Source organism: Colobus angolensis, unplaced genomic scaffold (assembly GCF_000951035.1).
Source record: "Colobus angolensis palliatus isolate OR3802 unplaced genomic scaffold, Cang.pa_1.0 Scaffold17, whole genome shotgun sequence".
Lineage (NCBI taxonomy): Eukaryota > Metazoa > Chordata > Mammalia > Primates > Cercopithecidae > Colobus > Colobus angolensis.
In genome coordinates this window covers 1325593-1337369 of record NW_012114821.1, presented here as the reverse complement: position 1 = coordinate 1337369, position 11777 = coordinate 1325593, and the positions used below count along the sequence as shown (strand labels likewise).

The window sequence follows — 11777 nt, the reverse complement described above, 5'->3', positions numbered from 1 at the left end:
CTCCTGTTTGCGGAGCAGCTTCTGCATCACCATGTGGCGGGCGCTGCTGCCCGAGATGCTCATGTGCTCCTGCTCGCTCAGCATCTCTGGCCGCTCTGACTCGGGAAACAGCTCTTCTTCTTCCTTCTCCTTCTTGGGCTCCAGGAGACCCAGCGTCGGAGGGCTGGCCAGGATGGGGTTCACCACTCCCACTGAGGGGATGGTGACCGGAATAGGAGGACGGGCTGGGGTCACACCTGCAGGAAAACCAACCACGTCCATCCGTCACTCCCTACCACCCCCCTTCCCAGAAAGACACAGAACTGACCAGCCATGGCCTGCCCTGGGCTCAGAGGGTTGTGCCCAGACCAACAGGGCCAGGCAGCTGAGGACAGCGAGCCTAGAGATGGCAGAACAGGAGAGGAGAGGATCTGGTACCACTTAGACTCACCTGTGATGACTCCAGGTGCCTGGGCAGCCATGACAGCCTGGGGCAAAGTCCCCAGGGGCTGGGCCAGGGTCAGTGCTGGGGACACCAGTCCAGGTGTGCCCAGGGTACCCAACACTGCTGCTCCGGCCACTGCTTCCTGCAACCCAAAAGGTCACCATGCTCAGTCCCTGGTCTGGCTACTCAAGACCACCTTGAATCAGTCTCCAAGGAATCAGGGGCCGGCCTGCCCACCCTCAAGCTGACACAGATGTGTGGGCCCTCACCTGAGCTGTGATCTTGGCAGTGGCTGCAGCAGCTGCCACAGCAGCGGCAGGGGGGAGGCCTCCAGGCGTGGCCGGTGTGAGCAGGGGCATGGGCGGTGTGACGGCCTTGCCCACCCGCAAGTACTGGCCACCGAGATCAAAGAGGTTCATGGAGGACACAGCATCTTGGGACGACTGGGCCTTCTCGTACTCAATGAAGCCATAGCCCTTGTGCTTGCCAGTTGTGGGGTCCCGGGCCAGTGTGCAAGACTTGATCTTGCCAAAGGCCTCAAACACACTCTTAATGTCATCGTCTGAGAGGTCCTGGTGCACCGAGGCCACGTAGATGCGGTTGAAGGCCCGTGCCTCCTCAGCCAGCTGGTCTATGATGGGCTGGGCCTGCCCTATGTTGCTGGGTCTGCCCACCTGGGGAAGAGGCGGCAAGATGGAGAGACCTGTCAACCCAGGCCCGGCCACAAAAGGCTTCTATGGAGGGGCAGCCCTGCATGCCTGTGGGATTAAGGCCTTGGCTCCCTGCCTCACCTTGATGTTCCTGCCCCCCAGCATCACCGAGTTCATCTGCTCCAAGGCCAGCTGTGCAGCTTCAGGGACCTCATACTCCACAAAGGCAAAACCCTTGTGCTTCATGGTGACAGAGTCCCAGGACATGTCGATGCTCTTGATGGGGCCAAAGGGGGCAAAGGCCTGGCGGATGGTGTCCTCCCCCAGCTCGTAGTAGATAGAGCCCACGTAGACACGGCACATGATGGCCAGTGCCCGCTGCCGCTGAGCCGCCATCTGCAGCAGGACAGAGGGGAGAGAACCGCTGGCTCGTCAGGGGCGGCGGGAGGATGGGCAGCCCACTCCCCTCCTGGCCCACCCACTCAGCCCTGCTGTGGGGAGGGCTCCCCACATGGCAGGGAGGTGCAGGCTCCATCCCTGCAGTCAGGGTGAGGGGGTCGCAGGACCCCGCCACCCAAAGAAGGAAGGCCAGGCCCAGCGGCAGGACAGGACGCACCCCAGCCCGCCAACGTCCCAGGCAGACTGTGGCAGCAAAGCCGACAGATGGTCAGGAGGCAGGGCTGCGCGCCCTCCCACGCGGACCACCCTTCAGTCTGGGGGCCGGGTGTCCCAGGCGGGGCTGGGAGATCCTCCCACCGTCCCAGCCAAGCATCACGACAGAAGAGGGAAGGAGGAGCCATCCAAGCTGGAGGGACCCACTGGTTTGGTGGCCAGAAGAGAGGAGGTCAGAAGACAGGGCAGCCACTGCCCAGAAGAGACCCCAGGGGAGGAGCTGAGGAGCCAGATGGGGGCTCCCTGAAGAAAGAACGAGGAGCAGCTGCTCATGCGGGGCCAACTCCAGGAGGGGCTCATGCTGTGCCTTCCCAGTACCCTGCAACTCCTCACAAAGGAGCTGCCTGGAGCCCGTGCCCACAGCCAAGAGCGGGCCCAGGCGAGACCACTGGCCTGGCCCCCGGGGGCACCATGAGGTAGCAGAGACCCTAAAAGAAGCCTTCAGGCTCCTTGGAGCTGGTGAGGTGACAGGCCTAGCTGGTCCAGGGCCTTGGCTGTGAGCTTGGCTATTACGCTGAGGGACCTCCCCACACCCCTCAGGGACGGGTTCTCGCCCCTGCCACCTCACAGGAGACGTGCTAGGCAGGGGACTTCCAGAGCCACACGCAGTGGGCCACAGGGAGACTGTGGGCCAGGGCAGGCAAAGCAGGCAGCTGGAGCCAGGCCCTGCCCCTCTCCACACAAGGCCTTGTGGCCAGAGACCAGTTTCCCTCTTTAGACATCAGCTGGCCTAACGCAGGCCGAACCTCCCCATGCCGTGGAGAGGGGCCTGGAAGCATCTCTCCGCATCAAGGGACTTCCCAAGGTGAGACATCTTCCTTCAAGCTAGGCATTCCCTGAAAATGAGACTGTGTTCTCCTGAAACTGGGCCCCTAACAGACCTCAGGCTCCCCACTCAGAGCAAGGCCCCCCAAAGGTGGAATCACATCCCCTTCAGTCAGCAGGCTCCCCAGACACAAGACCAGGCTTGTCCCTCAGGTCATGTTCCCCCAAGACAGGGCTGTGTCTCCTTTTCCGTGTGGGGCCCCACCCCCCAGGCAGGTCAAGAGCTCTCTCCCTGACCAGACCCCCAGCCCAGATTCCCATTCAGATGCTTCCCAGAGAGAACAGGGCGTGTGTTGCCCCATGGGAGCCACACACACAGGGATGCCCCCTCTGAAGAGAGGCTCCCAGAGAAGGGGCCACATCTTCCCCTCAGGATCCCCGAGATGGGGCCTGGCCTCCTCCTGAGCCTGCCTCTGGGGGAAGGGAGGGGCACCTCCTTCCCGGACTCCTTTGCCCACCACAGCGAAGGCCATAGCCGTGGCCCCTGCCTCCTCCGCCCTGGCTGCATGGCCTCTGCCCCTTGCGGATAGCCAGGCACAAGGCCCTGCTTGCCCTTCCCTCGCTCGCTTGGGTCCCCCCACCCCCACCCCATCCATCCATCCTCCCTCCAGGGTCTGATGGGGCCATGAGTTAGGACCCCTCTCTCCTCAGGGGCCTGACCCCAACCCAAGAGCCAGGCAGCCTGGAGACTGACGGGGCTGGAGGCCGTAGGTGCACCCCGTGCGTGCAGGCGGCGTGGGCACAGACGGGCCTGGTGCCGGCAGCTACCCGCCCTGGCCGGCTGCCCTCCGCAGTTACCTGGCCGATTAGTTTTAAGGTGGGCCCTCAGAGCAGATGGAGGCCTCCCCAGGGGCGGTCCCGGGTGGGTGCCCACACCACTGGCCCCACCACGCCTGGCGCTCTGCTGCGCTCGTCCAGAGCTGGCGGGCAGGGCCGGCCAGGGGAGCAAGGTCCCCCGCACGTGGGCTGCACTGCCCCCCTCTAGCCCTGACTAAGGACATGAGCCCCGGAAGAAGTGAGCATTTCTATTGACCGATTGCAAAGGTGAGAGAGGATCTCCAAAGCCCATTGTCACTGCTGCCATCTGAAAGACAGTAAAGACAGAGTTGAGTCTGTTGGAGCCGAGCAGTCTCCCGCTCTCGTCAACACCTCACGCAGACAGCGGCAAGGCCCGGAGTCCCCGCCCTGCCAGGGAGGCCGCCTGCCTTCCCACACTGCCGGCCGCCGGCACCTGCCCAGGGGGGCCGCAGCGCCCCATGTGCCCCGCCCTGCAGCCTTGCAGCTGGCCGGCCGGGGCAGAAAGGAAGGGAGGGAGGGAGGGAGGGAGGAGGGCGGTGGAGCGCAGTGTACGGCCAGGACAACTCCCGGCAGCGTGAATGTCTGAGGGCTGGGCGGGGGGCGTGAGGCTCGAGGCCCAGGAACCTGTCGGCCTCACACCGGCCTCTTCCCACGAAGGTATCACAGCCTCCAGCCACAGGCCTAGAGCAGGGCCCCAGAGCAGGTGCCTCTAGACTGTCCCCTCAGTCCTGGGGCTGAGCCCAGGTGGTCTGGACTCCCTGCAGGGGTGAGGGCCTGAGCAGTCTTAATCCAGGCCACGGGGGCAGGGAGGTCCACGCCCTGCATGCTGCCACCATCAGCTGTGCACAGCTGGGGCGGGAAGCACGGGGGAGAGCAGAGGCCACAGTGTGAAGACCAGGAAGGGGAACAGGATAGAGCTACAGCCAAGCAGCCAAGAAAGGGGCTGCGGCGCTTTAGGGGCTCCAGCGAGCAACAGGTGGGAAAGGCTGGGCCACTCGTGCCTCAGAGAGGACCCCGGGGGTCCCGAGCATGAGTCTTTGAGAATCGGAGCACTGTAACAGCTTGCGGGGATGGCCGCAGGCACAGGAGGAGGAAGAGCGTGAAGAGGAGGAGATGGTGGTGGTGGTGGGGAGGGCGGTGGAGGCTCCAGCTGGGGCTCACCTGCAGGTTGGTGAGCTGCTGCTGCTGGTGCGCGATGGTCTGCTTCACCAGCACGCTCTTGATGCTCTGCTCCATGGCGTACTTCTTGGCCTGAGAGAGGTGGCAGTGAGGAGCACTGGGGGCCCGGCCTATGGGAGACAGGCCTGCCCCGCACCCTGCCCCTGCCCCCAGTTGACTGGCCCACGCCTGCAGTGCCCTGGGAGGTCCGTGCTCACCTTCTGAAGGGCCTCCTGCTGCTCGGGCGTCAGGGGAGGCAGCCCCAGCTTGGCGGCTGTGCTCTGCCCGTTCTCCATCTTGATGGAGTCTGTGCCCTGGTAGGGGAGCAGGGAATCTGTCAATAGCAAGCTCAAGTTCTCCTTCACACGGCGGCCCCCCAGGAGTGCCGCCCCACCTGTCCCCAAACACCGCACGTGGGCTCTGGCCCAGCCCCTTCCCAGAGAGACAGGGCCTTAGCACAGACTATCCCCTGCCTGGCCTGGACTCAGGCCTGCCCTTCTGACATTGCTGTCCCCAGCCCAGGCTGCTGTCTCCCCCAGGACCCATGGGGTAGAACACAGACTGAGGCAAGAAGGTGCCCTGGAGGCCCTGGGCCAACCCGAGCAGTTGTGGGGCCCAGACCACAGTGGCCTCCTCGGGCGCCACCAAGATAAACAGCTGGAGGCAGGAAAGGGGTCCAGCCCCTTGTTGTCAGTCTGACTTCAGCGCTGCTATCACATGCCCTGCAGGAGGGACAGCGTCAGCTGTCCTCCAAGGCAGGAAGGCAGGAGAAAAGGGCCAGGGCGCTCTGGACACTCTGGGACTCCTTGCTCCCAGGCTCCTCCGGGATTCCTCACAGTCCCTGCCACAGACACAGGCTCCACTTCCCTGGAGTTTCAAGGAGCCACCCAAGGAGCAAAAACAAGGACCTCTCTCCCAGCAGTGTTCTCCCGCCCCCGCCCCCCAGCCCGGGTCCCCGCACGCCTCCCAGAGAACACAGGCCTCTCTCGGGCCACACGAGCCCTGCAGACGGCTCCAGCTCACTCACAGACACTCTTGCATGGGCTGTGCCTGGCCCACTGGGAGAAGCCAGGAGTAGACCCACCAGCGCCCCAGCCAGGTGGGCCTGGGGACCAGGAGGCCCTTGGGCAATCACAGCCACTGCAGACCCAAGCTGATGCCAACCAGGACTATGTTTACATCCTTTCTGTCAAAATCCATCTCTAAGCTTTTTGCAGAGGGAAGAACGCAGCTGCGTGAGCAGGGAGGCATGGCCAGCAGGCCCAGCAGAGTGTGGGGTGGGCAGACAGCATGCCTGTGCCTGTCCCCCAGCTCGGCAAGCACAAAGACCACTGGCCCACCAACTGGGCCCTCCCAGACTTCCAGATGCAGCCTTGAGGGGCAGCAGAGGAGAGAGAAGGGTCCCCAGCAAGGACAGAGCAAGGACAGAGGGACCCAGGAGGCAGGAAGGGACAGGCTGGCCCAAGCCCCAAAAACCCCCTCCTGCCTGCCAAGTGCTGGGATGCTGGCCCAGGCTCAAAGGGCAAGAAGCCCTGGAGACCCCTCCCCAGGCAACTGGAGCCCCAGACAGTCCCTGAAGGTCAAAGCCTGGCTGTGGGTGGCACCAGGTGCCCCAGTCCGGCTCACACTAGACCTGTCCTTGCACCCTCACAGCTGGCCCCAAGCCCATTCCTCCTTAGTGGGAAAGAGGGCCCAAGAGCCAGAGGCTGGGACTTGAGAGACAGGCTGTCACCATGGTAATCAATGCCAATCCCCTCAACCCCCAGACACTTTTCAATCTCCTCTTTGTCTTGGTAAACAAAAGGCCCTTCTCCCACCAACCAATGGTGGGCTGGGCGCCAGCCAAGGGCCAGGGAGCACCATCCCAGGATCCAGGCTGCATACCATGTCCCAGTCCCACCCCCTAAGCGTGCCTGGGGGACCAAGAGGAGGGCCCAGCCCCAAGAGGCCACCCAGGCCACCTTGCTGAGGCCCCGCTGGAATGCTCTGGAGGCGGGCGCTACCATGGAGAAGCACAAAGAACCGACTACACAGCCACAGGCCCAGCTCCACCTCCAAGAGGACCCGCTCCCAAGGTTGGGCCATCGAACAGGCCAAGACCCACCCGCAACCACTCTGGAGCCTGGGGCCGAGAAAAGATGGGGAGGGCTGAGCCCCAACCAGGCCGTGCTTTGATGTGCGCTGCTTCGTTGTTTTATTTAAAGTAAAACACGGAGGTTTGAAATGAAATCTGTATTTCTGGCTCCTAAAGCACTGCACATTCTAGAAACCTTGGCCCACCCTTCCTGCAAGATGCCTAAGAACGCATGAGCTCCAGGCCCTGGCATCCCCGCCCGGCCAGACTGTCAACAGGCCCTGCCTGGTGCTTGGAGCAGGGCAGATGCAGAGGGCAAAGGCTGGTTCAGTGGCTGGGTGGGGAGGGTGCAGGACTGGCGCAGGGCAAGGGCCGTGGTCCTGCGGGCAGTTGTCTGCCCAGAGGCAGAGAAGGGTTCCTGAGGTTCCTCCCGCCCTGCCCCCAGCCAGCCCTCTTTGGGCCCAGGGACGCACAGGCAGGCAGGCGGGCGGGCGGGCGAGCAGGTGGACGGGCCTGAGGGAGAGGATGCTTAAGGTCAGTACCTGTGGAGGTTTCCATTTGTCTCCCGCTGCCACCACTGCCGCCGCCGCTGCCGGCTCGGACCCCCCTCCTTGCTGGCCATTGACCTGCTGCAGGCAGGAAGGAGATGTTTTAACGGACAGGCACACCACCCCACCGCCCAGGCCTGCTCTCCTCCCGAGCTAAGGGCTGAGCTCCTCACAGATAAACAAGGGAGGCCGGGTAGGGATGCATTCCCGACACGACCCCCCAGCCCAAACTGCCCTCGCTTCACACCCGTCAGCATGCCCAGGGAGCTGGTCAGAAGCAGAGCGGAGCCTGGGCTGGGCCAGGGCTGCCAGCAAGTCCAAGCAGGGGCAGGGAGCAGGATAGCACTGTGCTCCTGCTCCAGGCAAAAGAAAGCCATCCTCTCCTGCCAGCAGGCTGGATGGTCAAAGGAACTGGCTGGGTGTCCCCCATGTCCTCCTGAGGCAGCAGGGGTGCCTTCCTGGCAACCTGTACACACCTTGGCCAGCCCACAACTCAGCCCCAGCCCCAGCGCCATCCACAGGCTCTGGCCAAGCCCAGGTCCCAGTTCTCTCCTGAAGACACTTTTAAGCAGCATGGTGGGCAGGGGTCTGGACACGCAGGCCTCCCTTCCCTGGCAACAGAACCATCCAGAGCAGTCTCCCAGGAGGACAGCCAAGAGTTTGGCCTCTGCACTGGGAAAAATCCACACCTAAAGGGGCACAGAAGGGAGTAGCAGCTCCACAATGGTCTTGAGGGATGGCAGGGCAAAGGCAGGCCACGCGCAGGAGACGGGTAACGTTGTGGGGGTCAGGAGATGGTGGAAGGGTCTTGAGACCTACTCTACCTTCTCAGAGGATGCACAACAAGAACCAAGGCAGCATGCAGTCAACCCGCTCCCAGCTCGAGGATGAGACCCACAGTATCTAAGGACAGAAGAGATCAGTGTGCCCACCCTTGCAGCCATGCGCGCAAAGCCAGAGGCTGGGCTGACCCACCAGAGCGTCCCAGGTCCTCCAGCCTCCAGAAGAGGGGCAGCAGCACAAGCCCAGCTGCACTGGGGAAGGCCAACCCAGCCTGTGCCAGGAGCTAATCCCGATGCTGCTGGCATGGGTGTGCTCTAGCTGCCCAACTCAGCCCCATGCTGCCTAGACACTGTACCCCGGAAACAATGGCCCCTCCCACTGCATGTACAGCCAGGGGAGAGGCTGCCTCTTTTTTTTGAGACAGGGTCTGGCTCTGTCGCCCAGGCTGGAATGCAGTGGTGCAACCACAGCTCACTGCAACCTCCACCTCCTGGGACTATAGGCATGCACCACCACACGCGGCTAATTTTTGTATTTTTGGGAGAGATGGGGGTCTCTGTGTTGCCCAAGCTGGTCTCAAACAATCCACCTATCTCAACCTCCAAAGTGCTGGCACTACAGGTGTGGGCCACGGTGCCCAGCCAAGGCTGCCTCTCACTGCCCACAGCAAGAGATCACTTCAGGTCGTCTCCAGATACCCGTGAACAGGGTGAACTGAGGGGCACTTTTGTAACTTCCTGCTCCCCCAAATCACTGCACTAACCAACAAGTGAACCACAACAGTGCTGACAGTGGGATGTGGCTCAGAAAAACTTTTTCTTGGGAAAAGCTGGCCCACCGGTGCATTCTACGCAGGACATCCCACGCCATTCCTGGCAGATGGAAGTTCCTAGCTGCATGGAGCTTAGGGTTCTGTGCTAACCAGACACTGGGAGAGCTTGGAGGAAAGTGGTATTTATAATCGCAGCTATCACGTACTGCCGTCTTTAGGCGATGAAAATGGCGGCTTTATGGTCGGGATGCCCCCCAGCACCAGGCAGCAGTGCTCGGAGGAATGGGAAGCCCCTTTGAGGGGCGGAGCAGCAGAGGGGCTCTGAGGTGCCAACTCTGGGACCGCCTTTCCTCAGCCCAGAGCAACGAGGAGTATTTCCATCAGAAGACAAGAGAGCAATGTCGGGGCTGGACGTGGTGGCTCACACCTATAACTCCAGCACTTTGGAGACCGATGTAGGAGGATCACTTGAGACCAGCCTGGGTAACATAGCAAGATGCCATCTCTATGAAAAAAAATTTTTAAGTAATGTGTCCAGACACCGTGGCTCACGCCTGTAATCCCAACACTTTGGGAGGCCAAGGCAGATGGATTGCTTGAGGTCAGGAGTTGAAGATCAGCCTGGCTAACATGGTGAAACCCTATCTCTACTAAAAATACAAAAATTAGCTGGGCGTGGTGGCGGGCGCCTATCCCAGCTACTGGGGAGGCTGAGGTGCTACCATGAATTGCCTGAACCCAGGAGGCGGAGGTTGCAGTGAGCCGGGATCACCCCAGTGCACTCCAGCCTGGGTGATAAAGCGAAACTCCGTCTCAAAAAGTAATGTGGAGCGAATGACCGAAGGTCCCAAGGTCCCAAGGCTTCAGGCTCCACAGCTGGGAAGGGGGACGGCCTGTCTCCTAGGGCGACTGCGAAGATTTAGTGAAACCCCGGCACCCCCCACCCCTCTGCCTAACCCCACAACCTGCAGTCCCTGCACACAAAAAGCAGCAAAGCAAGCCACAGGTTCCAGCAATCGTCAGTATTGTTAACATCTAGCGTCAGATAACCCAAGGCAGAGCTGGCTGCAGGACACTGCTTTCTATCTGTCAGTTCCTTTCACACAATGAACACTGCTTACTGCGTGCCCAGGCTCCACACTGAGCACTGCAGAGGCAGCAGAAACAACACAAGAGAGAAAGATGTCTCTCTCAGGAGCCTGGTGTCAGCTGCCAGCAAAGAATGCCGAAATCAAAGATGACTTCTGTGTGTACTAAGAAAGCACAGGGTAAGAAAGAAGTGGCTATGAGGTGTGCCAGGCCACGGCATCCAGGGGGCCTCTCTATGAGGTGACATTGCAGGCTGGGACCTCCAGAAGAAAGAAACTGGAACCCCAAGGGTGATGACCCCAAATGAAAGCCGTTCGGGCTGTCAGTGAAGAGAAGAATGGAGGCATGCGTCAAAGTGAAAAGATGCATCCAGAAGACCTACCCTTGCTGCGAAGAGGCAGCCGGCCTCATTCTGCAGCCACCAGGCAGAAGGCGTGCCCATGGGAGGGGAGGCCTTCTGCATCTTCTGGCTTCCTTCCCCACCAGGCCACTGTCTACTAAGTTCAGCTGCTCCATTCAACCTCCCATAAGAGCCGAAGCAGCATGAGACAGAGGGCAGGCTCTCATCACTGTGCCCAACCAGGACGGTGGGGAACAGATAACCCTTGTAGAAGCCTTTCCATCCCAGTGATTAAAAGAGGAATGGGTCAGACCACAGGCTACAGCTCATTCCTGGAGCCTAATGCAATGAAAAAGCATGTATTAACCCCAACAGAATTTGGATGGCAACAAACACCCCAACTGAGAACCCGTTCATGGCGTCAGTTATGACCCACGTCCAACTCAACAATGACACCAACTATCTGGCACCATGCCACAGCAGACTGGAGCCCCCATTTAACCCTCATGAGCACAGGGCGCTGTTCTGCGGGTGCTTGGGGAGTGAGGCATCCATTTTCCTCCTCCACCTTCCCAAGTGTCCAGTCCTTGTCTCTGAGCCTCCTCCTCCTTCACCATCAACTCTCTGCTGCCTGGAGACAGTCACCAGGTTCTTAACCCTTACTTCCTTTCCCTCTGGAGTGCCCCTCAAAGATCACTTACTTCTGTGGCTTCAAGAGAAAGGACATGATAGAGAAAGTGGAGTTAGCCAGCCCTGTGAATCACACATTGGGCTGCCCTCGCAAGCTAGGTATCTTGTGCAAATGCCTCTCCCCCCCTTGTATGGGGCCTGGCAATGGCAGTCTATGGACACTCCCTGGTCCTGTCAGTCCAGCCTTCAGCCACTTGCCCAAGTTGTCTTCTCACAGAGGCCTTATCCCATCCCGCTAGATGTGGGCTGGGGGGAGGGTGGCAAGTAATACATGGGTAAACTGTGGCTAAGAAAGGTCCAAAACGGGATTAAGTCCTATAAGCTAAGTGGTTAGTAGGAAAGACCAGACTTCATCGCGCATGTGTTGTGTGCATGGATGTTCTCCTCCTACGTTAATAACGTCTGCCCTGTCCGGGGAGGTGGGCACTGAGCAGAGCAGGGGGCGACTCACTCCTCTGGATGCCCACGCAGTTCCCTCCGGCGCCCAACAAATGGTACCCTGGGTGGGAACTTACTTCTGGTGGGCACCAGACCTCCGACTGCCTGTCTGGTTCCCCACTGTGTCCCCAAATCCTCCCACAGAGCGATTTCTCAAAAAACCGTAGGATGAGAAAGCACGTCCTTGTTTCCCAAGTGGAGACAGAATAGAGATAACCAGATCCCTCTACAGCACCAGAGAACGAATTCACAGCTGCAGGCGTAGTGAGCCAAGGCCACCCCAAGCTCTGAGCTGCAGACCCCTTTCTACAGATCCCGTCCCCTTCTGGTCCTATCAACCCGAAGGCCCACGCGTCATCCCCAGGAACCCGCTTCCGTCGTGACCACGGCGCACATCCCCGTCGGCAAAGGGAGGACGACGACCCTCGCCTGCCGGACCTAGCGGGTAGGAACGCGACCCCGCTAGGCTCGCTCGCCCGGGCCACATGCAGCGCCCGGGCCACAAGCAGCGCCCGG

General features: G+C 60.9%; 1 protein-coding gene across 1 annotated transcript; it reads right to left on the bottom strand.

Annotated features, from left to right (window-relative positions):
- On the bottom strand, positions 1-10324 carry PUF60 (poly-U binding splicing factor 60KDa; the record flags this gene model as incomplete). Its single annotated transcript, XM_011938215.1, has 9 exons — positions 10176-10324; positions 7144-7230; positions 4746-4841; positions 4531-4620; positions 3605-3655; positions 1216-1470; positions 694-1098; positions 431-566; positions 1-236 (listed from the first exon to the last, which is right to left on the bottom strand). Coding segments are annotated over exons 1-9 (1437 nt in total), but the record flags the coding sequence as incomplete, so codon positions are not given.
- Positions 10325-11777: the final 1453 nt, after the last annotated feature.